Consider the following 26,895-nt stretch of genomic DNA (forward strand, 5'->3'; position numbering starts at 1 on the left):
TACCAGGATTCTATTAAACATTGGGTAGATACCTAAATCTGCTACAGGGAGACTACTCTGCTGTATTTCCAGTGATTCATATTGCACAATTTATTTCATCCAAATTCCTCATGTCTTCAAATTCATTTAGTCTCACCAGGACACCAGCATTTACTTGACTCTTCTGTAGTTTTACATGTACGGTACACAGCAGCCAATATCGTAGATCTTAGTGTTGATGGCTTAACTGGAACAAGTTGGATTTACAACTGTCTCGCATCAGGAGCAGAAACAAAGCAGGTGTTAGAACCACAAGGCTCAGAGCTCATCCAACACTCCACATGGCAGCGCCGGCCCTGACAGCTGAAGGGAGGGATGGCGGGAGCCAGAGCGGCGCTTCCATTATTAAGAACCTGCAGTGGTCCGATAACACTGTGGCAATAGATTAGACAGAGCAGAGATGGCTGTTCTTCCTGTGGAAGGTCAGGTTATTTAATATAGCCTGTCTTAATCCCACACACTGCTACTGCCAGAAATGGTCCCATCTGTTCCCGGCGTGTAGGCATCTCCAGTCTGTCAATTTGATTAATATTTTAAACAGTGTGGGGTCTTCTGATGACGAGTGGAACACTGAAAGAGGTTTTCACATCTTGTTCTGTTTATTTTGGAGATGATCACCTTTTTTTATTCAGACACAGCTACTTGCACGCATCCGGCAGTAAATACGCGATCACAGAACTTAAAACTCTGGATCCTCTGTCGGCCTTTTCACGTTCTGTCTAAAATTAAAAGGTATGACTATTCAACAGCAGAACACTGTGTGTTTCCAAAATATACCTCAAAACAATATTATGTATTTCAGGGATACATAATATTGTATGCATCCCACATTGTTCAATTCTGATACTGATATCTATCTGAGGTTTAGTGTCGGCCAATACCGATCCGATACAGAAAAAGGGCTGAATTGACTTGATGTTTTTTTTTTATACATACATACTGTAAATCTACTAATTTACAAATTTTTTAAATAATTCTGCACCAGTACATCGCACTTAAATGCACCAATAGCTTTAACTTTAATTCGTTCAGCCAATGCAACTATGAGTATAACAGTCAATATAAAATGGAAACCGCCAGATCTCTTGTTCAGACCATATTTTCCCAAGGAAAATAGAGTTCATCAAATTGCTTTGAGGGACTACAGAAAATGGTCACAACAACCTTAAAACAATCTCCTCCTACACTACTTTCTCTTTTATTCCCTCCTCCTCTTCCCACACCACGTGAAATTTTCTAACAGAGAAGAGGCCACTCCATAGCAAAGATCCTATTAGAAGCTCTAGTGAGCAGCATGAAAATTGCTGCAAATGTTTTTTTTTATTCCATTTGCATTTGGGGCTGAAAGCTTTTAGATCTAGTGTACCACAACATGACTGCCGAAAACGGATTATTTTCTCTCTGTGTTACAATATGTGACCGTCATCACTGAATGCTTTTTGTGGCCCTAAATTGCACCTTTGATCGCCCTTTCCTTGACTTTAACCATTTGTATAACAGGTTGTAGGAGCTGAATTTCCTGGGGAAATGTTTTGGCGCCACAATGGCGGTCGTGAGGATGTATCACTTCTTAATTTCTCTTGACTTCAAGAGGACTCCCAGGAATTGTTTTTTTTTTTCAGTCTTTAGTGACCGCCACCAGACAGGAAATGGGTGCAGAGAGAAGGTGGGACGAAGGCGTGCGCCAAAGTTCTCTGGGTCAGAAATCAAACCAACCTAACTATTGCCTCCCTACGCAATTCCGCTCGATTCTCATATCCCTTCAGTATGCCATTTGGGATTTCTCTCACTGAGCTGGATTTCTCCAGTAGAATTTCCATGGGTCCAATCAGCGAATAAAAGTAGAAGTTATGAGCGATGACATTGATTTTCTACGCTGTTTTCAGAACTGTAGTCTGCCTCTAGTTCTTAGTTTCATTCAATAAAACTACTACACATTATACATGCCCCAACTATCAATCACTACAATGACGATCTATCTGATAGTGTGTTGGTCAATCATCAGTGCAGAGACTCCACTGGACAGCTGAAGATGCGCTGTGGTATCGGGCACAAAGACGGTACCAGAAGATTCTCTTAACTCCCATAAAGCGTAAGGTGGACCGGACGTCTTTGTCCAATACATCCAACAGAGGCTCGAATGGATGGAGATGTGGCGAATTTGCCAAGTCAGCACCTCAGACTTTTTTTGTTGTGCAACTCAAACCATTCCAGAACCAATTTTTGCTTTGAAAGCTGCTCTGAAGTGCATTGAAGTGGACATTTATTGATTGGTATTGAAGTGCTGGTTCAGTGTTTCTATAAAGCAAGGAAAGGATCCTGAGAGAACAACACGGAAGGCTTTTTTCCAAAAGAGAGTTGTACTTCGTCAAACAATCGTGATGCTGACAGTATTGATAATTTTATGGTATCCTTTGGGGGATACCTATAATTAGAAGTGAAGATGAAAATATTATTTTGAGAAAGTAATGTTTCATTAAGTCATTTGTGAAATTAGAATTCAATTAATTTTTGGACAGTTGGTTGTGATAAATTTATTTCTTAATCAATAACCACAGTAACCAAAGTTGTCATCTAATTTAATGCACCTTGAGACGCAGGGGAGGACAGTATCTTTTTATTCACTATATGTAAACTTCTTGTTTACTCTTTAAATTTTTTTCATAAAATTAGATTCCAAACTGTGTTTTTTTTTTTTTTTTTTAAATGTATCGTGTTATTTTCCAACATGAGCGACTGTAGTAAAAAGAGAAAAGGTTGTAGGGCTTTATGAGAAAAAAACCCTTGGAGTTAACCTTGGTGTTTTCATGCTCAGCAACTTCCCATGCTTGGTTGCACTTGCCTACGGTTACTTAAACTTTAAATTAAACAATGAAGGGTAATGATTTAATGACCCTATCTTATCTTCTGGCCTTTTCTCTACTACACAGTTTAAACGTCTTCACTCAGCTGTATTCCGGCACTTCTTTTCATTTTCATTAAAGCAAATTCAAGTGTATCTGATCCAGTTAAACCTTGTGGAGTAGTTTCAGTTCAAGCCATGCAGAGGAAGAGAAAAATGTCTCAAGGTCTCCACTGTCGACACAACAGGTGCCTTTCCGTTCACTACATAATTGCGCAATTTGACATTTCGAAAATAAGTTCGCTTCATGGAAACGTGGCAATTTTGACAAAGCTCATATTTTGGCAATAAGATGACTTGTTTTTTGTGTGTTTTTTGGCAGTATAAAAGTTTATTTGATATTGCCAAATCAACTAAATTGCAATGGAAGCACTTTTTTTTTTTTCACCCTACAGGAGTCACAGGATCAACTATTGACTGTTACCACTGGAGCAAACGACGAAGAATGACTGACAGAAATTGGTAACAGAATGATGTCGCCGCATGTTTTTTAAAAATTACTTATTGTGTGAACAAACCTATTCACGTGTGATTTTAATTGTGTTACTAATATAATGGAAACACAGTTGGTTTATAATTTTCCTACGGCGTTAGACGTTCAGATGTTTTTGTTCTGTTTTCTGTTTATCCTAAAGAGAAACACAACCTTCTAGTCTTTGTTTAGAAGATTTAATTCCAGGAATTTGTTTCAGTTCAATTAAAATTTATTTCACATTAAATAATTTCACGTAAAGCAATGTTGCATGTGAGAAACAGAGCAACCGTTGTTTTGTGTATAGGTTTTCTACCCACTGGCTAATCTGCAAACCCAGTCTTTGGTTGGACCTTTATTAAAAGACAGTAAAATTATATATTCTTCTCACACACACACACGGAACCCTGCGCTGAAGTTCTAACAAGAAAAGAAACAAAAAATACAGTTTATGCATTATTGTCATCAACAAGGGAGAAATGATCAATTTGTTAGCATCACGTCTTCTCATATACGGTCTTCAAACTTTCTTATTTTTTTCTTCCTCTACTTGTGATTTCAGTTTGTCTTCCCTTTTTGATTGTCAAAAAACTTTTTCTTGTCCACAGGTAAATACAAAAATACTATCAGCGATAAAGCCTGATGCTTGAGTGGACCGTCAGGTTGCTTGAAATGCATGCATAAAAGAGAGTGATTTTCTCCAACACAATCAAGCAGGATCTCAAGGCTCTACATTGAGACATCCACTTTCTATCCCTTTTTAAATCACGCCCTTGATCAAATTGTTTTCGGTCATGGTCTACAATTTCATTTCTTTGGTGATGACATAAAAATCTACATCAGTATCGAATCATTGAGCAAACTGTCCCAGCAATCAGTAGATGTCTGCCAAGCTACTTAAGCACAACAGTAGCAGAAATGAATCCCCCCCCCCCTCCCCCTCCCATAAGCACTTCTCAGAAAGGTTGGAGATATAATTTACCAGATGTAGAAATGTTTTCCATCATCCTAGATCCACAATCTTGGCTTGACCTTTCACGTCACCTTGTCTGTTGAATCCAAGAAACGTCTCGATGCTCGGACAATATATCCGTGACTTAGTAAAAGAAACTCTCATTAAGCCTTTAGTTTCGGCTATGCTGCTATTGTTTGGTTTTCCGTCAAAGCTTTTGAAAGCCTCTGATGCATTTAACACTCCAGCGTCTAGTATTTTTACACACACCAAACCACCACGAAAGTACGGAAGTGTTTAGGTGGTAGAGGCTGGAAATAAATTCAGAATCTTGTTTAAGCGAGAACAAGTTCTCGTTGCAACGAGATTTTAAAAACCTGTGTTAATGAGGGGTTGGTTGTATTAAAACCAAAACATATTTTTCTTTTAAATAAGAAGAGGTGTAGACGTTTTACCATTACGACCTTTGGAGTTTTTAGGTGCAGCCTAGAGAAAATGGGATAAAGTTTGAAAGTTTGTCAAAAAAAAAGTCTTTGCAAGCCTTTTTATGCCTTTTTAGAACATCGTAATCTGCCATAGCAGTGTATATTCTCGTAATGATGTCAAACTCTTCTTGTTAAAGGGTTTCTTGCGAGTTTTAGATCTCGTTAAAATGAGGTTTTCTCGTCACAACAATTTTCCGTTCCACAACACGAAAACAAAACAGCCGCAGTTCTTCTCCTCAGTAACCATTTTCCCTCACCAATTCATCCAAACCTCTGACACTGGACAAGCCTGGTCATTACCTTACTCTGCTATTCTGCTATATTGTCATCTCCCTCCAGTCTGGCATTTCTCCCTTTGACTTGGATTCTTCTGTTACAATTTTTACCAGTCCAATCAGCGAAAAGAAGAAGTTGTGAACAATAAATTTTCAAAAGTTTTAGAATTGTAGTCTGTCTATAGTTTTAGTAGTGGAGGAAGTGAATAAAGTCCTTCAGTCCATGTTGGTCACACTTCCAAAAGTTGAATTAATATTAACAGCCATCTTGTTCGAATTGGCACTTCTCTCTTCGCAGTGGAAGATGGTTGTTCACAGCACAGGCAATTTCCGGTAAACTTTATAGCTGGTGCATTACATATGTCACGCGTGGACAAATGTTAGAAATTAGGTAACAATTAAACCTTTGACAGGGTTCATGCCTCCAGGATGTAATCATTTTTCAATAGCGTTGAACAAGGGGCTTGTTTTTTACCTGGCTAACACTGGACAGAAATTATCCTAAGTTTAGAGATAACATTTAATGGGAAGGAGGAAAGCAAAGAATAACGTGTTCCTGCTGTTGCAGCATAATATCATTCCATTTAAATGCGTCTTTGGGCTGTGCAGCTGAAAAACAGGCCATTTGTAATCAGAAACATGCTTTTTATTACATGCTTCTTAGCTGCAAGCCAATCTCAAAAGTCCTTGATGAACATCTGTGCATCGTAAACCGTTTTGTCACGTGATCTGTCTTCAGTAAACATGCCCTCTGACCTCCTTTCCTAACTTTAGATTTTTCTGTTTGTGGAAGTGGAAAAAAATGAGTAGCAAGGTTTTTTATTTTAACAATATCATAAATGTGAAGTTTGTCAAAAAATATTTATTCTTTTAATTTATTTTGTCTAGTCAAGTAGTTGTTTCTTCAGGCATTTATTGGTGTTTTAAGTTCTGTTATGTTGCTCTTGACAGTTGGTGGTGTAAAGGAAGAATTATTTATTAAAACTTTGAACAAAACGTTTGGCTCGTATCTTCCTTTAAAAGCAGGGTCCTCTCGGCGAGCAGCGGGGCAGCTGTAAAACGAAACTAAACAAGGCGTGTTGACGTCACAGATCACAGAGTTTAATTCATACAAAGCAACGCATGAATCAGTTAACAAAGCTGCAGAGGTACAGAGATATGCATTTTATCACAAAATAACAGACAAGGAGAGACAGACAAACACAAAACACAGAGACAGACAAGGGCGCCCACGTGGAGAAAATGGAAAAAACTCTCTCTATATTAGCGTTACATGTACTTTATACTGAGTAGGTGTTTCCTCACTTTAATATATGCAAAGAAGGCGTTCTGTTGTTCAACCAATCAGAGACCTGTTTCGGCCCCCCAGAGAACCCCGGAAACTCCCCTCCTTACAGCCTCTGTTCTCTGTCAAACCAAACAGGAGGGAAACCCCTTAATCCTGGGCGTACCACGCACGAATGTCCCCAGCACCGAAGTCCTGATATAAATCTCGCCGACTCCCCTGGAGTTTCTTCCTCCCACATTCCAGCTGCCGTTTCCATGGAGATGCTAATTTTATGGCTTTTGTGTGCTCTTAAGCAGACAGTGGAAGGCGTCTGCTTGTCTCCTTGGGCCTCTCTCTGGGTCCCACAAAACCTGTTTTTCAAATAAGAATGCTTAATATACCTTTACACATGTTGTAAGTATTTTAGCACTAAAATAATCATTTTCCTTAACAGTGGTTACCATAGTAACTAGTAACTGACTGTTACCTTTTTCTGTTGCTATCTGTAACTATGGGGCAGAAGCTGCTCTATGTAGGACGGTTCCTTCGCAGGTTGCGAATATCCAAGACCGGATGAGAGAAACTGTGAATTTGGACACCCCTAGCCTTCAGCTAGCTGTTTAGCCTCCACCTCAGCGTAGCTCATGTTGCCTAGCAATCGTGACTGCGTGAAGCACAGAGCGGCAAAGGAAAAAATAACTGTGCTGAAGTTTATTTTTTAGCCATGTATTTCTCCTGATTTCTGTGTTACTCTTCACATTTTGTACTAGAGGTTGTTCTATTGTAAAGAAAAAAAGGGAAATCAGTTTGATTCTAAAATGTTCAAACATGCAGCACATTTTTACAAGGAATGGACATAAGCAAATTAATCATTTACAAATATAATACTCTCCAAATCTCACATAAGACATTATAGTTAAATAAAACCAACATGTTTGAAGCCTTAACTTCAATCAGTCAAACTGATTTGCTCAGGAATAAATTAAATACTGTAGACCAAACATTTTACACCAATAATGCAGCGGGAGCACACGTCTCCGAAAATGTTGGAGCAATACCGCAATTAGGTGATGTTTTGATGAAAACGTTGAAAAAAGAATCATGTGGTCACTTAAAGTGTAATATAGCAAACACATTTTTTGCCTCTCTTCACCGCCATTGCCGCTTTGTCTGAATACCCGCAGGTGTCTGAGCAATGTCTTGCGGGCATTACGGACCCACAATGAATTATGGGACATGATGGGCCGTGAAGGATACACCCAACCCATCCTTCAAATCTGGGGAAAAGAAGGCCGTATTTGAAGGAGTCTTTGAATTCGGACAGGCCTCGTCGCCACCCTATGATGTAAGTGGTCTACAAATCCGGCCGTCCTTCGAAGGATGCAGCCCCTGAATTCGGACACCAGCTAATGAACCTGAATGTGCCTGTAGTGAAGTCAACTTAATGGATCTGAGACAAGCATAGAAGGGTGACAAATGTAGGCCTTCAGTTTAAAGCAGGAGTGGAAAGGCCTGCTGCGATCCACAGCACTAAAACCCAGAGAATTATCACCATCATGGCAGAGATTTTTATGCTGACAAAAAATGCAAATGCAACAGTTCATTTCACTCGAGGTCTCCCACACCTCTCCCGCCGATCATGATTAATAGGGCCGACTTCGCGTTCACAACGGAGGACTTCGTCCACCGGGCGCATTAAACCCCAGGTCTGTTTAGTATTCTCTTCGAGGCTGCATCGGTGACAGCCCCGGAAAACATTTGTCTGCATGTAAAGTAGCCTCATCAAAAATAGAGATAAAAATGGCAGACCTCCCCAGCGCCACGCGAACATATAGTCTGTGATGGAAGATCTCTGTCCTGTTTTACTCCGTCAGAACCATCCGTCATCCTTGGCTTTGTCAGTGATTAATGCGAGTCGTTCCAGTACGTAGAATAAATGTGACAAGACACATCCACAACTGGGACTGCTTTTATTTCTATTCACCCTTTATATGTGAGAAATATCAAGGTGCATGGAGGAAAACTTTCAGAATGGGGAAAAAAAAAAAAAAAACTTTTACTCCACCTCATGCTTTTTTTTTTTTTTCAGTCACAAAACAATCCGCTGTCTTAAAATAACATAAACTGGACGTTGTACCGCATTTCATGAGTGGATTGAACTTGTTCTGTCGGGTTACTTTCCATAATTATGTCAGAAAAAAAGTTTGTTTGAATTTTGTTTGCTATAATTTATGTTCTGTGTTTATTGTGCTCATAACATCAGACAACAGAGGCAATATCTTTAATAATGTGTCCTGTAGCTCACACTGCTAAGGTATTATATTTTTTGCATCCTGAGAGAATACACAAATTTAAAACGTAACTATCACAACTGATGTGTTTGTTAATTATATGTTTTCATTAAGATGAAAATGGCACCACAATATAATTTCTAATAGTGAGAATACAATGAGGTTTCTTCCACTCGCAGAGCAGCAGTCTTCCTTATTTAAACTCTTTGTGCCAAGGAAAAGAAATGATGCTCCTGGATTGGCCGGTTTGAAAACACCAGCCAATAGTGTGTTAAGTAGCATTATTGTTAAGCAACTTCAGCTTCCCATGCTGCTTTTTCTTTTGAATAATTCAGATAGGCTCCAAGATAACACACGTGAATAGACGGGTTTTTCGTGAATAATTCAGAGTACATCATGCGAAAAATACGCAAGCTATCGAATCCGTGAATTGGCCAGAATCCAATGGAACCCAAAACAAATCGATTACAACTTTTTGTTTCAGACATGCATACCTGTTGTAAATGTTTTAGAATAGAATTATTTATTAGGTAGAGGCTACAGAGCTCAAAAAACCCCTCACTTTTAAATATTTTATTATAACCCTGGTGAAAAATGGCACATGTTTAAGGAATCAATTCTTAAGGATTTATGGTAGAAATACTGCCAGAAAATATATAACTTTCATTGTTGGTGCCATTTTCTGCAATCAACTGTTGAAAATCCCTATGTTGCTTCTTTTCAAAAGGGAAAAAACACAAACAATAGAGCTTTGAAAATTTGTTGAATTCATCGAGCACTTAGCGCAGTTACCTTTGCGTCAGTCAAGCTCCCCATCCTACTAAGGGGGGGGCCTTAAGAGAGAATACATTTCCAAGCTCTGCTTTCCGATTTGTTTTCTTTTAATTTCACTCCACCAATATAGATGATGTGAAGGTCAATTTTGAAAAAAATTAACCATATCCATTTAAAGCGCGAGGTGTGATGCTTCTGAAAAAGAAAAACACGCCAAAGGGGGTGCACAATTTAGCAGGGTGCTCAAGCTTTTCCATGAATACTAAAGTCTGTCATTCATTGCTAAGTCATGGTGTGGTTTTAAGAAGCTTTGAATATTTGAATATTTTATTCTTAGAAAAAAGGAAACCTCTTAAATTAAACTGCAACAGGGCGATGCGTCGTGTGGCTGAAGATTGCTTAAACAAACACCTACTTTATCATGATAGAGATGAGGATATTGCTCTGTGCTAGGAGTTTCTCAAGCCGCAGTGCTTTGTGCTGCACACTGTGACAGCAGCCTAAACTCAACAAGGCAGCCTCACAGGGACTCGACACTCCAGAGGAAGTTCATTGCTTCAGGCAGCTGCAGGTACATGGATGGGTTGTGAAGGACGTGACTCATGAGTCTGCCGTAGTCGGCTCTAAATGAGCGGCTAATCTAATTCTTTCATTATGAAATTAGATACAGAAACTGCAGGACACATGAGGGAAGGTTAACCGGAGATGTGATTTACATGGGCAAGGATGGCGGGCGAAGATGGAAATAGAGTATCTGCCAATTTAGGTTGAGGGTATTTTTGAGTAAGTGTGTGCTTGTAGCCCGAAGCTCCTGAATTTGCTTGTTGATCCTTTAGGACTCAACAAACGAAAGCCCGCCTAAAATACACCGAGTCATCACAAACAACACCCAGTCTGCCCTGAAGCTCTGATTTACATGTCATGTCCTCGGGTCTCCTACTGTACTTAAGTCTGATTGGTGCTTTTTCATATTACGCCTAGCTTCAGAAGCAAAACAGAGTTTTAAAGGGATAGTCTTGAAATTTTTCTCTTCTGAAGATCTTTACTTGTAAACGTATATTGCAGTGGCTTTGCTGAAGAACATAGAGGTCATCAGGGTAACAATGGAAGTCTAACAAAGAGTATCCGGAATACAGCACTACACCATCAAGCCTGTCTACACTTTCATAGGAGGCTGCTGCTGAGTTTGTCGCTGTCTTATAATGTATATTGGACTCCCACATATTGGCAGTTTATTACTTGCAGATTGTTTTGTGGAACATGACCCTAAATCACTTGCTTATGCTTTCATATCTGGAATATTTTTTAAAATGCAATTTGGGAGGGTGAAAAATACCTGGGCACAATTCTACTTGGTTTGCTATTGGCGGACATTTGCAAAGTTGCCAATGCAGGAGTACATTGGCCACTTGTACTCCAATCTTGACGCTAATTGGATGCAAGTACAAGACTGGAAATGAGGTTTGCAAGTAGTGGCCAAAATGGAGTCTGTAGGCAGTTCCCAATCAAAGTAAATTCCTAACAGAGGAAAAATCAGAAATATAGTGTTTTAAGGCTTGGGATTCGGCCGGAGGTGCTGGCCCAAGTGGCTGAGGAGAGGGAAGTCTGGGCCTCCTTACTTAGTCTGCTACCGCCACGACCTGACTGTGGATAAGCAGAAGAAGCTGGATGGATAGTGTTTTAAGAGAATTCTATAGATTTTGGCTCACAATGCTTTGTAATTTCTGTTCTAAGCTTGTGTTTCACTGGTGGCACACCACACCGCAAGACCAACGCTAAGGTCAGACCTTCCAAGAACAATGTCACACACCCCAAGATCAAGACTAGACCAGACCTCTCAAGACTAATTAATTTCGCAACATTAAATTTCCCTTTCTGATCAATAAAATACTTCTGAATTTCAATTGAAGTTTGAAGTCTTAAGACAAGACCTCCCAAGACCAAGACTGAGGCCAAACGTTTCGAGTTCGGCTAATACTTCAGGACATTGGGGACAGCGGGGTTTGTTTCTTCACCATGAAATGCAAAACTTTATGGAGAAACAAAAACCAAAACTACTACTTGTTATTGAATCAAGAACTGACATAATAATTGAGGCTTAAGTTATTACATGCAGCCACAAATTGATACACAATAGCTGAACTGAATTAATTTAGCTTACATTGCACAATAGTTGTATGATAAATAATAATAAAAAACAGTAATAGAGTAATAAAGATTTGTATATTGGATGTGAAGTCAGGACCGGTTCTTTCAAGAGCGAGGCCAGAAAATAACGGTACAGGAGCCCTCCATCCCTAGCTAAGGTACTATAGCTCCTTACAACCATTTGGCAGAATCTCACTTTAAAAATCCTGAACTGCCTCCTTAAGATCTTGTGAGAACAGCTGTAAATCCATCAGCGCCCTTTGATTCATCTCCTTTGTGCTTGAGCGGGAAACGTTACTAATGGCTTTTTTTCCTTTTCGATAAAAACCAAGCTACCAGTCAGTATTTGCTCAAATGAAATTCTCCGCTCTACACTTGCAGGACTTGTATACGTGATGCCATCAGATGTAACATCCGGAGCTCTCTGATATTATTAGCTACATAGCAGAGAATTCATAGAAAATCCCTCTGGATTTCATCTCGGCTGCCTTTACCATCTCTGAGTTTTCTCATTCATTACTAATTCTGTCAGGTACGGCTGCAGACACTGAATGAGAATGACAGGAAAGTTTAGGGGATTCTTACCTATAGTACCAGCATTGTGTCGTTCATGCCGAGGAGTTGAGCTATGAGACGGACCAGCACACCGCACAGAAACCATTTCGGGCTTCGTCTGTGAACTTTCCCTGCCTTCTCCTCCTTTATTTCTATCCACTGAAACTCAGCATAAACTAAACACAGTGCCATCACTCATTTCAAGTGACAATTCTGCTTCCAGGGGATCGCTAACAATGAAAAACGCAGGAAATAGTGTCAGTCAGCACAAAGTGTCAGTCAGCACAAAAAAAAAAAAAGTCGAACCTCTTTGCGGCAAGTGAAGTGCTGAGGTTCAGAGAAACGGCCTGAGTGTGTAGTTGGGAAGGAGTGCAAAAAAAAGCAGAACTCATGATGAGGTCCAACAACTCTTGTAAAGGTGTTTGAATTAGCTGCATTAAACAGAGGAGAGAAGCAGCAAATCTGAAATTAATACCGAAGCCTCAGAAGCCGTTTGATGCCTGAAATCTGCTACACACCTGATACACACAGTTCACCACACATTCCTGCCATGAATCATTTTTTTTACTGGGTCTTATTGGGTTTTCTATAAAAGAATAGGCCAATATGAAGCAATGGGTGAAAACAGAGGCTTACGTACGCAGAGTAAAATGATTTTTTTTCTTCCCATTTCTTGACATTAAATCAGAAACTTCTCTTGTTTTAGCTCAGCTTGAATGACCAAAATATTTCCATTTGCGAAATGCCACAACGAGTGTATTTGACAGATTTATTTATTAGTGTCTACAAAATCAGAAGATCACATACATTTCCTCTCTGGTTGCATTGCCTTTGATCTGTAATATTTTGGCCAAATGTTTTTGGCCGTCCTTCCACAAGCTGCTCAGAGTAGCGTGTTAGAATTCTGGCCTCTCTAGATATTTCCACATAATTTTCATTCTTCATGACGCCACCACTTCCTCCTGCAGCGTAACAACCACTAAAAACACAATGCTGCTACTCCCATACTTCATAGTTGGTTTAGTGTGCTCCTATTCTTACCAGCATCCCGTTTTTTCCTCCAAATGTGACAAACCGTTCCACTTTAGTCTCATCAGACCACAAGTCATGTCCCCAAAAGTGAAGGACTTTGTCCCTGTGTTCATTTTTACTTTACTTTTGGAGTAATGGCTTCCTCCTTGGTGAGTGGACTTTCAGCCCACGTCCATCACGTTTCTAGGTGCATAGTAACTTTGTCTCACCACATTCAGCCATTTTCTTTTTCTACAAAGTGTTTGGCTTTTGGTGTGGGGTAAATTTGCACATTTTGCACCAAACTCCGTTAACTTCTGGGACACAGAAACGTCTCCGTCCCGAGTGGTGCAATGATTGGACGTTCCCGTCATGTGGATACTTCCAAATGAACGTGGTACCTTCAAGCAGCTGGAAATTCTTCCCAGATTGACCCAGACTTTTGTTGTTTTTACAAATAAAGTCTGAATAATCTGTGGCATGCATTTGTATTGAGCATCACTGGGACATTATTTGACAGAAGAGACATTCACTTCATTTAAAACTGTAAGTCTTTTGAATGGGCTTTAGCCCAGTCACACAAGCTGCATTTCCATTATAAATGTGCACAAAACTTTGTTCATATTCCACTAACGTAAAAAAAACACAATTTCACAATTGTGGTGTCTCCATTAAATAAGTCCCGTTACAATCTCACGTGAATGACTTTGTTTTAAGTCATTAAAAAACATCATCGTCTTTCCACTTCCTGTTACTGGAGGAAGGAACAAGCAGTGGTTCATGTCTTTTTTTTGAAAAGCAGCGCTCTTCAGGATCACTGAACATTGGGATTTTTATCCACTCCACACTCCCCCTAGTGGTCTGGAGCATTCCGTTTGCACTGGTTTCTCACCATTTGCTGTATTTTTCCCTTTGCTTCTATTTGCTGTGGTCGCAGCATTTTTTGTTTTTGTTAATTGTAGGTTTATGCGTCTGTAGCTGTCACATGTGTTGTTTTCAGCATTTTTCTGTTGCATTTGTGTTATATTTGTTAGTATCATCCATGTGTTTGCAGCACGTTTTGCCGTCTCCTGTGCATTTGCACAGCTGATTTTGATTGAAAATGACTTAAGTTTGATCATAATGTTTGTACAGAGTAGTTTTTCACGCGCTTCCTCTGGTCCTTTGACGATTTACCTTTAATGATGAGGCTCTAAGGTTTCTTTGCCATCACCCTAATCATTAATTCCCTCCATAAATTTTCTATTGGATCCAACACATTAATGGCACATTCCAATATTGGGCGTAATGTGCAGTATAATAGTTATTAACATGTACTGTTATTACAGCAATCAGTATGTAAATTTTTTTTATGCTTCTAATATAACTTTCATCCACTGAGAAACTGTCAGAATAAAGCCAACTTAAGCATGTTTGCGCACATGTAAAACTGACATGTTCTAGTCGCTGATGCACTAAAGTCAGGAGCAAACGTTCGACTCTTCTGGCCCCACTCTAAGTCCGGCAGACAAAACCGCTCTCAGGTATGCTTAAACGTCTTCAAAACAGCCCAGTTTAGATTTCCTGAACAGGGACACGAGTGCAAGAAGCAGCGGTAAGACACAGCGAAGGGCAATTTCCACGAACCGCGAATCCGAAATCACTTTACAGCAACTACAGCCCCTGAAAAGTTGTTGACTCCTCAAAAGCGAAGATTAGGCTGAAAAAAAAAATCAAAGCTTGTGTGCACTTCTTCTTTGTCTTCATTCTCTCCTCGCCCTCTCCTCCCTGTTCTCTGAAGTGTGAACAGATGCTTTGCTGTCTCAGCTCGGCAACCTTTGATCAGCGCCCGAGTCTCTCGGACAAGGTCGGGGGAAACAATGTGACGGTTGGCGGTGCGACGCCACCTGTTTGAGAAAAATGTTGTTTGCTCTGCCACCTAACCACCAAAAGACCTCAAACCGAGAGGCGGCAGCAGCATGTTTGTTATTGATGCATCCCCTTGGTAAAGCTGTTAAGGTTGATCTCTTAGACAGCACTCGCCCTTTGGGGTGTCCGCAAATCTGTATTTACCCACAGAGGCTAGGATTGCTTGAGCATCGCTTTGTGTCAGTGCAGCTGATGAACGGCTGTGCCGTTTGTTTTCTGCTCCCCTAGCAAAAATGAAATCGGCACACGAGCCATATAGTCTTTCTCAGCCAATTTGCTTTATGCCCCTTAGGGTGGAATTTGAACGAACTGATCAATTTCTAATCAGCAAAAAAAGAATAAAAAATCTGCAGACCTGTTCTAAAGAAATGGAATTCGCCACAAATCTTCCCTACAAACTCTTAAAAAATGTTAGGAGCAAAAGGGAGGCGGGAGTTGAGGTGTGTTGGATTCCCGCGGCTTGCTTCTTCAAACCCATTTCTCGCTCTGTGAGGTGATGATGGCGTTTAATCTGCACTGCGGATCCACTGTATACCTAAATATAGAGTTATCGCTGGAGTCCCAAAACGGCGCTGCACATCAGAGGGATGGCTGGTCCCCCGCACAAAGGCGGAGGTGGCCTTTTCATGTTGGAAATGAAACCCCAGGACACCTGCTGCTGTTTCCTGTGCTGAAAAAGTCGCGGTCTGAAAAATGAAACTTTACTTGACTCCAGTGTTTCTGCCACGAGTGTGTGTGTCAAATACTGGCGTGTGTTTGAATTATTAAATCCAGTTTATACTGATGTACAAATCAGAGTTTGTGGCCAATTTTCCATCTTTAATTTAGTAATTCTTTGAGCTACAGATACAGATTTTAGCTTGAAACACATTTAGGTTTCTTCCGATTAATCCTTCTTCCGGTTATTAGTTGTTCATTTTTAGGAGCAGCGATGTTTTTATCTGTCTTTATCAACTTATATTCCACAGTTAGCATTGTAAAGCTCTGTCTCTGTGTGTACCTGCTGTAAGATATAGGCTCCTATCATAACTGCAAGATTGACAAAAGGTGCCAAAGCTCCATGTTAGCATGCGAGGACAATAAAATATATTTCTATTCCAAGTTAAGAGGCTAACTTTAAATCTTGCTCTCCATTTCCTCTATTGCAGATTAGCTAAAGCACAAATATGTTCGACATCTTGTAAATAGTTTCCTTTTAAGTACCATCTGACTTTGTACCACTCTGACTTTAGGTTTAAAAATTTGTTGCCGACATTAGTTGCGTTTCAGTTAAACATAAATAAATTGACCTTAATTGAAACATGGCAAATTTAGAAAAATATGTAGAAATCACGTTTATTGATGAACGATTTTAGCTCTAGGATGAGGTGGTATTTTTTGGCCTTATCAAAATAGATGTATGTTGCAAAAACTGCAGTGAAAACGCCTTTTTAAATCACATGAGTCACGTGATCAACAACTGGTTGTTACTGCTGACGGAAACGACAAAGAAGACAACAGGAAATGGTAAAACTGAAACCATTTAAATACTTTCTGTATGAAATGTGTGTATTGACTGTATGGTCGCATAAGCATTATGTTTAACCTACTTACTGTTTGTCACTAATTATTACAAATTAGTATAACTATGCAGTTTTGAGGTCTGTTTCACCATTTCCTGATGGTTTTATTCTTTTTTGTTTGTTTGTTTTGGGTCATATTTCACTCAAAAAGCAAACAAGACAAAACTTTGAAAGAATCCCCTAAACACAAATTGTTGATGAAAACCACTTCAACGGAGGACAACAAAGTCTGCCTTCTTGAAAGCAGAGCATTAAAAAAGCGGATTGTTTAAAAACTCTTGCTGGGAATGGTATGAAAAGTGCACTTTCATCATTAGTATTTCGACCGCATCTTTTGTTTTGTGGTCCTCGGAACACCGGAGTGGAGCTTTAAACCTTCTTTTTACAGCAGATAACATTTCAGCTGCTGAAATAAATTGCGACAGCTCTACCTATTTCTTTTTTTCCCCAAATGTTTCAAAGAGGAACTCCCGGCGGGTGATAAACTACTAACTCCTACAACACTGTAGTGAGCATTTATGCCCAGTGGTTGCTCTATGAGATTGAGCTACGTATAAATATTCAGGATGCATTTTTCTACCTGTCTTTTAATTTATTTTTTTAGAGCTTTTATTTCAGTTAATTATTCTGTGTTTCTTGGCAGTTTCTAAGATTATTGCAACTACTAGTAAGTTTACACACCCATAATAATTATATTTTTATTAACTCCCTCTCTCATTTGTTCTTTTATTCTGCTATTTCCACCCAAAATCCTGCTTCTACCTTTAAACTGAGCAATTTTTCTTGGCTATAAATCAATTACTATTAGAAAATCTGCATATTTCCTTCTAAGTAGTGCCACATTCATACGAAAACTATATTTGCAGGTTTCATAACAGTTAAAAATGGGTTGCAGCCATTAAAATCTCGCTAAATCCTTTATGCTAATGCCAGACTGAGCTTATTTTGCCATTTCTCCATGTTTTGACATTGTTTATTGGATTGGATAATTGAAATTTGAGAAGATCAGAAAATCTTTAGTTTCACACAGCACCCCTCCTCCACGACTCAGCTCCTTCAGACTAGCCAGCAGCAATTAGCAAACACCTGGTGAAACTGCACATCTGAGTTCATTGTAGGAGCTACTTCTCAGTGAAGCGCTAGTAAAAACGCTGCTAAAGGTTTAGTAGAGCAGACATGTTGTGATGACTTCCTGAAGGCGGAGTCTCAGAGTTAAAATTTTTAAAGAGACAGAGGCCCAATTTCATGGCGTTACATTCCAAAGTTAGATTTCTTTTAAGTCATATTTGATATATGTACATAGCATTTTTATAACAACTTACTGAAGTTAACAAAGCTACTTGATGTGCTATAAAATAGCAAGAAACCCCTGAATTGTGTGAACTCAATAAGAAATTTTATTTTTTTGGAAGATCTTGTCCAATGGCCACTGGAAATAGCCCTCATAAAACTATTTCCTTAGGTTTTGCTTTTTGTCTGGTCAATCGATGATCTCTGGATCTCAGTCTATCCAGACAGCAACATTTTCTCTGCACTGGGTGAGCAGGGGCCAGATAATCAAATCTGTTTTGCTCCAGGTTGGTTGCAGCCATTTTCACTAAAGACGGTCCATAATAGTCTTTTTAAGAGCTGTGTAATGTGGCACCAAAATACGGCGCTGTGAAAATGGTGTTGCCCCCTCAGAGATTTCTTCTGTTTTTTCTCTTCTTTTTTTTTCCTTTTGTCACAATGAAATGTTTCATACCATTAGTTAAATTTTTACATTAGACAAAAATATCCGAGAAAAATCTTAACGGCAGCAAAGCAAGCACCCCATATACGGAGACTATTAGTCCTCGATTTAACTTTCTGTGGTTTGATTCTTGACCAAAAGGCCTTTGCTGCATGTCTTCTCCCATTCTGTCTTCATTCATTTCCTTTTGTAAAATATTAAAAATAAAGGCATCTAACATCACTGAAAACCCTTTAATAAGAATAAGAATGATTTTTGCTCAATTGTTGGCCTAGTAAGGCATGCCATTGTCTGACTAGGCCATTTTCTGTACATGTAATTTTTACTTGAGCCTTACTTTGGATGTTTTTGAACTATCCCTTTAAAGCCCGTATGTTGCTTTCTCTATAAAACATTTTTTTTCTCTTTGTTTGTGTTTCAGGATGATAAGAGAAGAGTGAAAGACTCAGCAGTCACTGACCCTGCAGAGTAAACACCTGATTGGTAAAAGCAGTTTTCACACAGAACACACGCCGTCCTCTGGTGGATTTCAAGATCTTTTCAAACTAACAATACGGACACCTTTGACTGAGGACGTTTATGAACTAAATCCTCATCTCTCTGCATAGTAAGGACGCCGGGGTTTTCCACATTACACCATGTGATTGAAATATTTGTGGATCTAAACTCGCCACGATGCCATTTCCCTTCACTGCACTCTCCGAGTTTTCAACCAAGTGACTTTGTGACAAAATGTCTTTGGTCAAACGGAGAAAGTTCAGGACTTTTGCTCTCCTGCTGTGCGTCATTACCTTCACCACGCTCCTGTTCAGCTACACTTTCCGGGACCCGTCGCTCTACTTCTTCAAGTACTTCCGGCTCTCGGACAGCTTCTTCTCCAAGGGGCCGTGTTCCTGTCGGCAGTGCGTCGCCGAGCTGGAAGGCGACCCGTGGTTCGCCGAGCACTTCAACCTCTCCATCCACCCTCTGATGACCAGGGAGAACAGCTTCCTCTCTGAGGAGACCTTTAAATGGTGGCAGGTGAGATGTGGAAGCTTTTTCGCTTGTGACTAGGCCTGTTGCGATAAACAATAAATCAATTAATCATACGATAAATTAAAACTATCCACGTCATTTTAATTATCGGCATTAACGTCTCTTCCGGCCTTTTTCTCTTTCTGTTAATGACACTGAAAGAAAAAAGGCTCAACTCCGGTGCTCTCCACTGACCCTCCTTTCCTCATTTCCTTAGTGTGTAAAGCCCAGTGCACACCATCTTATCCTGCACGATCTTAGAGCTTCGGCCGATTGTCGGCCCATTTTCAAAACCTGAGAGACCACACATTAGCCAACAGAAATCCTAGGTATAACTGTTTGATCGTGTGGTGTCCAACAATGGGCACCAAATAATGGCTACAAGTCCAGTTAACAAATTTTAAAACCAGGCATTACCATAATCAATGCTTTACTACAGTCTACCTGCAATGCATGTGGCTAGTGTCAGCGTAAAGTCCTGACTGAATGAAAATCATTATAACCTATTTACGTTAGGTTAACGAAGAACAGCTGAAAAGTTACAGGGTTTATCAACTGCTGTAGCAATTTCGCTCCAACTCCTCCCCTTGTTATTTCTATATTCTTTGCATGTTGAATAAACATTAACGTTGTTTCCACGTATCATCTCCAATGTCCGCTGCCGTGTCAGCTCTTTGGGATTCCCCGATGTAATTTCCCCTCAGAAAGCAAGGAGGGAATCTGCACTTTCTGATTGGCTACCTGTCACATTCAACAGGCTGCGTTAACGCTCCCAGTCGGGGAAAACCCCAGATTTAGATCGGAGCAGCAACGACAATCAACCGTAACACACCACACAATCTTAGAAAGACCAACGTTCTAAGATTGTTGTAAGGGGAAAAATAGGAGCAAAAATCATGTACAGTAGTGTGAACTATTGCATCAGGTAGTCCGATGTGCCCGACTTCTCTATTTAAATCTAATTATTACTGAAAGGCGATATAATATACAGACTTCATAATCTGCACTCTTTTGGTTAAATGCAGTATTTATTTCCACTTTGGCTTTATGCTGTTTAGTTTTTTTTCCAAGTGCGTTTTTTGTTAATGGAGACAGAGAATCTATTTTATTTTTGTTTTTGGTTGTTTTGTTTATTTTGTTTATCAGTTCCAGTGTTAAGTGTTCTTTTGAAAGTAAAGTGTATCTATCTTTGGCAAGAAATCGCATGCATTATTACGTCATTTTCATTAAATCAGTGTAAAAAGGTCTTCAAACAATATTATCGTCTATCACAATAATTTTTGAGACAATTAATCGTTCAGCAAAATTTGCTATCGTGACGGGCCTACTTGTGACATTCTCTTGTCGCAGTCTTACGAAAGCTGGAGAAGCAGGGAGGGGAGCCGGTTCAGGAAACAGGTGAGGTGCAGATTTGGAAAGGACGTAGATAAAGGGAGCTAATGCACTGCTGTGGCGCTTCCAAAAAGGTGGTTGTTTTGGCCTCACTGATTGTTTCCAAATCCAGGGGATCTTTACCGGGATCAGACTGCAAAGCAAACTCCCACACACCATTTGTATGCATTTAATGAATACAATGGGGGAGAAGAAAACTGTTGTTTTTGTCTCACTGCCTTTCCTCCTGTTTATCTTTAGATAAGCACAGCTATGTTTTCAATCATAACTCGGAGTCTTGGATAACGCTGTGACATTTCACTCTCTTAAAATTTTCATCAGAAAGTGCAGAGGCCTTTAGCGGTGGAAACACCAACAGCAAAGCCGTGAAAGTACAGCAACATCCTGCTGACTAGTAACACCTTTGACCGTCTGACTGCTGAGCCAAATTGTCAAGATCTTTTGCGATCCTACAATAGCATGTCAAAAGTAGAGCGGGTATAAAAAGCATACACGCACCTTTATTAAAATGCCTGGTTTTTGTGATGAAAAATAGAAAAACCAGAACTTAAGCAACTACACCCAAGGACTCCAGTGAAATTTGGGTTTTGCTAAAAATGCAACTGTAATGCATATACAGTAATTTTGTAATTGTTTGACTATGAACTTACTTTCATGTTATTGTTTACATTCAGAAATTTTGCACATGTGCACAACACTGGAGGTAGGCCTGTCGCGATAAACGATAAATCGATTAATCGTACGATAAATAAAAACTATCGACCTCGTTTTAATTATCGGCATTATCGTCTCTTCCGGCCTTCTTCTCTTTCTGTTGATGACACCGAATGAAAAAAGGCTCAACTCCGGTGCTCTCCACTCACCCTCCCTTCCTCATTTCCTTAGTGTAAAGCTCAGCGCACAGGACACGATCTTACAGCTGTCGGCCGATTGTCGGCCCATTTTCAAAACCTGACAGACCACACATTAGCCGACAGAAATCCTAGGTATAACGGTTCGATCGGGTTCGTTCCTGCCGTGTGGTGTCCAACAATGGGCACAAAATAATGGCTGCATGTTCAGTGAACTAATTTTAAAACCAGGCATTAATCAATGCTTTACTGCAATCTACCTGCAATGCATGTGGCTAGTGTCAGCGTAAAGTCCTGCCTGAATTAAAATCATTAGAACCTATTTATGTCACGTTAACGAAGAACAGCTGAAAAGTTACCGGGTTTATCAACTGCGGTAGCAATTTCGCTCCAACTCCTCCTCTTGTCATTTCTATATTCTTTGCGTGTTGAATAAACATTAATTTGTTTCCACGTTGGCTGGACTTCGTGTTGCGCTGTGTCAGCTGTTTGGGATTCCCCGAGGTAATTTCCCCTCAGAAAGCACGAGGAGAATCCGCGCTTTCTGATTGGCTACCTGTCACATTCAACAGGTGTAGTTAAAGCTCCCAGTCGGAAAACCCCTGATTTCGATCGGAGCGGCAACGACGATCTACCATAACACACCACACAATCTTAGAAAGATCAACGTTTTAAGATTGTCATAAGGGGAAAAATAGGAGCAAAAAATCATGTAGTGTGAATTATTGCATCAGGTAGTCGATGTGCCCATCTTCTCTATTTACATCAAATTACTACTGAAGGGCAACATAATATACAGACTTCATAATCTGCACTCTTTTGGTTGAATGCAGTATTTATTTCCACTTTGGCTTTATGTTGTTTAGTTTTTATCAAGTACATTTTTTGTTAATGGAGACTGAGAATCAATTTTGTTTTTGGTTGTTTTGTTTATTTTGTTTATCAGCTCCAGTGTTAAATATTCTTTTGAAAATAAAGTGTATCCATCTTTGGCAGGAAATCGCATGCATTATTACGTCATTTCCATTAAATCAGTGTAAAAAGGTCTTCAGACAATATTATCGTTTATCGCAATAGTTTTTTGAGACAATTAATCGCTCAGCAAAATTTGCTATCGTGACAGGCCTAACTGGAGGGCAAAAATACCATAATTTTACTTGCCATCCATTTAAACACCTACTCTATTGATGATCCGTCAAAGTTGGTGTGTCGGTCGCCTTTTTCAAATTTTGTAACTGAACCAAAACGCACCGAATTACACATCATGCTAAGGTTGTCAAAGTCAAGCTAGCATAGCTGCTTCTTTCTCCCTCGCTACTTTTTTCTTAATTAAAACTTTTTCTTGACATTCTTACCTAGTTGTCTTCATGTTGGCAATTAGTAGTAAAGCACTGCATGCCTTTTTCTTTTATATAACAGACATACATTTAAGATTTTGCACTTTATATTGATAACAGCTAAAACCAATGGTAGTCATTGTCAGCAAAACAATGACTACCCTTGGTTTTTTTATGTGTATATAGCATTATTCCAGTTACTTTCACTTTTTTTCAAATAAAATATAAAAATACATTTTGAGTGTGCCTATAATGGTATGTGATCATCTAAATGTTGGCCCAGGGCACCAAACAGACTAGGACCGCCCCTGCTGGCAGCCTTAGGTGTCCCCACATTCACCTCGCACAACGCTTAATTAGACGCCAGTGTAAAGAAAAAGAAATTGAAGACAAGGTTGCCTCCTGTCACTGCTCATTCCAGAGGATGTGTCTACCTGGAGAGTTGGACCCGGGGGAAGCGTCACATTTCAGCAGCGCTGCCAGGCGGTTCCTGGGCCCTTTTCTCCACTGAGCTAACATGGACCATGCTAACATGCTAATACTATGACAAAGGGAGTGAACAGCGTGAGTCTCAATGTGATAAGATAATTTAACATGCTAACATTGTGACAGAGGGTATAAACAGTGTGAGGCTCTGTGACATATACAAGGTAATTTAACATGCTAACATTGTAACGGTGAAAACACTATGGGGCTCCATCTGATATATATGTCATTTGATTTGCTTAAAAGCTCTTTTGAGATCAGAACGTGAAGCGCTAACAAACCAGCCAGTCCTGTTAAACTGGTGGGATGTGTTTAAAAATAATATTAAGCTGTTAAGGAAGCCTTGAAGGAAATCTAATGTGGCCTTGCAGAAAAGCTAACTTCTCCCCCGAGGTTATGTCGGAAATAAATTCCGCGTCTGCAGCTCGGCCGTCCTCGTTTTAGTCGATTTTACTTAAAGCGACCCCACCCCCCCGGGGGTCTCGCCCCTGACTGAAAGGCTTTCGTTTTGTCGTCACCAGTGGTTGCAGTCAGAGAGGCAGCCGGCCAACTTCTCCGAGGTGGTGGAGGAGCTGTTCCAAGTCATCCCCGACGGCGTCCTCTATGTGGACGCCAGCCCCGAGCGCTGCCGGAGCTGCGCCGTGGTGGGGAACTCCGGGAACCTGAAGCGGTCCCGCTATGGTGGCCTCATTGACGCCTGCGATTTCATCATAAGGTAGGCTAAACCTTCACATGGAGTTACATTACCGGTGCCCGGCAGGGCCTTTGGAGGGGCAGGGCCTCAAAGTTAAAAAGGGGGCACTTTGAGCAAGATCTTAAACACCATACAACAGCATAGCAACAACCCATATTGATCAAGAATTTAATTGGATCATATTATATCATTTCCATCATGCAGGGACAATGCAAAGCAAATGTAGTCTATATTTTCCCCAACAGGTATAAAGTTGCTGTTTCTGCTGCTGACAGGAGGGCTGAGCTGATCTGAGACTGTAGCTGTTAAACAGACCAGAGGAGAGAAGGTCTCTGGCTATGAAACAAGCAAATTTGCTGCCATTTTACTAATTAAGCCCTAATAATATCTATTTAACTTCTACAACAACTTGGCTGCAGGCTGATGTATAAATCAAAAATATACTTCACCCACACCAGCTCATCCGTTACTTCCACAGTTTTTGAACATAAAACATAAATGTGCTACTTTAGCTTTCCATTTCAATGAAATAAAATTATCTTACAAATAACATCCTTCACAGAAAATAAAACACACTTTTTAACTCACCAAGTCCAGTTCTGTAACATATAACACTCCCGAACGCAGTCAGTTAAAAAAAAATGCGGAAAGCTGCTCCTCCAAAAATAGAAAAAGGTTTCCAGACAGCAGGTAGACTTTTTAATAGCCGATTTTCTCTTATGTTTCTCTCTTTCACAGCACAACTCTTTTAGCTCTCCCTGCTTCTTCTTCAAGCTCCAGAGAACGTAGCAACCCGGTTGGCTGGAGCAAGTCACATGGGCTACACATCAATGTGTAGCCCAGAATAAGAGATTTTTCTCACACTTGACCGTTTTAGCTGCTGACAAAATAAATCTCTGTTTTATACGGTTTTAGACTAAATAAAATATAACATAAAATACAACATTTATAATGTCTGTAATTATTATTTTTTATATTAACTATTTTAAGACCTATTTATTCTCTGTTTATTTATCAACTATTTATCCATTTTATAGCTACTTTTATGAAAAGGCTTATATTTAGTTAGAGGTACAGACCCGCCCCCCTCCTCCTTACCATGGACCCGGTGTCTGAACAACATGGAGGCAGAGAAACTAATTATTTTGATAAATTATTATATTTAGCTAAATATTATTGCTGAAGGCCACATACAGATAAAAAATAAATAAATAAATAAAATAATTTTTAAAAAACTCAAAAAGGGAACTAGGGGCATCAAGGATAAAAGGGGCAGGGGCTCAAGCCCCTTTTGCCCCCTCCCCCCGCATGTGCCTGGTGTCCGGGTACGTTTCTCCAATCATCCTTACTTAAAAAATATAAAGACATATATTAGACAGCTCAAACCGTCATGTTCCCACATACAAAGTTCACTTTTGGCATTTGGTAAACCATTCTTCCCCCAAACATGGTGTGTTCAACAACATCCAAATGTATTAGTTAATACTGTTTCAGGGTATTAAAAAAAAGAAGAGAAAAATGTTAAACAAAATGATATTGTTGTGTATTACTGTTGGTCTTTTAGTATGTGGGTTATGTAAATGGAGAGAAATCAAACTCAATCAATCAAATTTTATTTGTATAGCACATTTCAGCAGCAAGGCATTTCAAAGTGCTTCGAATCATAAAAACACAAAGTCATGCAACATAGAATCAACAATCAAAACATTACATTAAGTCAGATGCCATCGTTAAATTCTTAATTGATTGTTTCAAAAGCAACTTTAAACAGGTGGGTTTTAGTCCTAAATTTAAAGGCACTCAGTGTTTCAGCAGTTTTGCGGTTTTCTGGAAGCTTGTTCCTAGGCCTGTCGCGATAAACGATAAATCGATTAATCGTACGATAAATTAAAACTATCAACGTCATTTCAATTATCGGCATTATCGTCTCTTCCGGCCTTTTTCTCTTTCTGTTGATGACACCGAATGAAAAAAGGCTCAACTCCGGTGCTCTCCACTGACTCCTCCCTTCCTCATTTCCTTAGTGTAAAGCCCAGCGCACACTACACGATCTTAGAGCTGTCTGCCGATTGTCGGCTCATTTTTAAAACCTGACAGACCACACATTACCCGACAGAAATCCTAGGTATAACGGTTCGATCGGGTTCGTTCCTGCCATGTGGTGTCCAACAATGTGCACAAAATAATGGCTGCAAGTCCAGTGAACTAATTTTAAAACCAGACATTAATCAATGCTTTACTACTATCTACCTGCAATGCATGTGGTTATTGTCAGCGTAAAGTCCTGACTGAATGAAAATCATTATAACCTATTTATGTCACGTTAACGAAGAACAGCTGAAAAGTTACTGGGTTTATCAACTGCTGTAGCAATTTCGCTCCAACTCCTCCTCTTGTCATTTCTATATTCTTTGCATGTTGAATAAACATTAATGTTGTTTCCACGTCGGCTGGGCTTCGGGTTGCGCCGTGTCAGCTGTTTGGGATTCCCCGAGGTAATTTCCCCTCATAAAGAACGGAGGAGAATTCGCGCTTTCTGATTGGCTGCCTGTCACATTCAACAGGCTGCGTTAAGGCTCCCAGTCGGGGAAAACCCCTGATTTAGATCAGAGCGGCAACGACGATCTACCCTAACACACCACACAATCTTAGAAAGACCAACGTGCTAAGATTGTCATAAGGGGAAAAATAGGAGCAAAAAAATCGTGTAGTGTGAACTATTGCATCAGGTAGTTGATGTGCCCATCT

At 39.9% G+C, this 26,895-nt stretch overlaps 1 protein-coding gene across 1 annotated transcript in view; it reads left to right on the forward strand.

The window, feature by feature from the left end:
- LOC114155585 (CMP-N-acetylneuraminate-beta-galactosamide-alpha-2,3-sialyltransferase 1-like) overlaps window positions 1-26,895 on the forward strand; it is a 105,647-nt gene that overhangs the window by 46,942 nt on the left and 31,810 nt on the right. Inside the window, exons 2-3 of the mRNA XM_028035551.1 lie at window positions 18,795-19,393; window positions 23,975-24,168. Coding sequence (XP_027891352.1) covers window positions 19,106-19,393; window positions 23,975-24,168 — 482 coding nt within the window. The 5' untranslated portion in view covers window positions 18,795-19,105. The remainder of the gene's footprint in view (window positions 1-18,794; window positions 19,394-23,974; window positions 24,169-26,895) is intronic.

The sequence above is a fragment of the Xiphophorus couchianus genome, chromosome 13 (assembly GCF_001444195.1).
Source record: "Xiphophorus couchianus chromosome 13, X_couchianus-1.0, whole genome shotgun sequence".
Classification (NCBI taxonomy): Eukaryota; Metazoa; Chordata; class Actinopteri; order Cyprinodontiformes; family Poeciliidae; genus Xiphophorus; species Xiphophorus couchianus.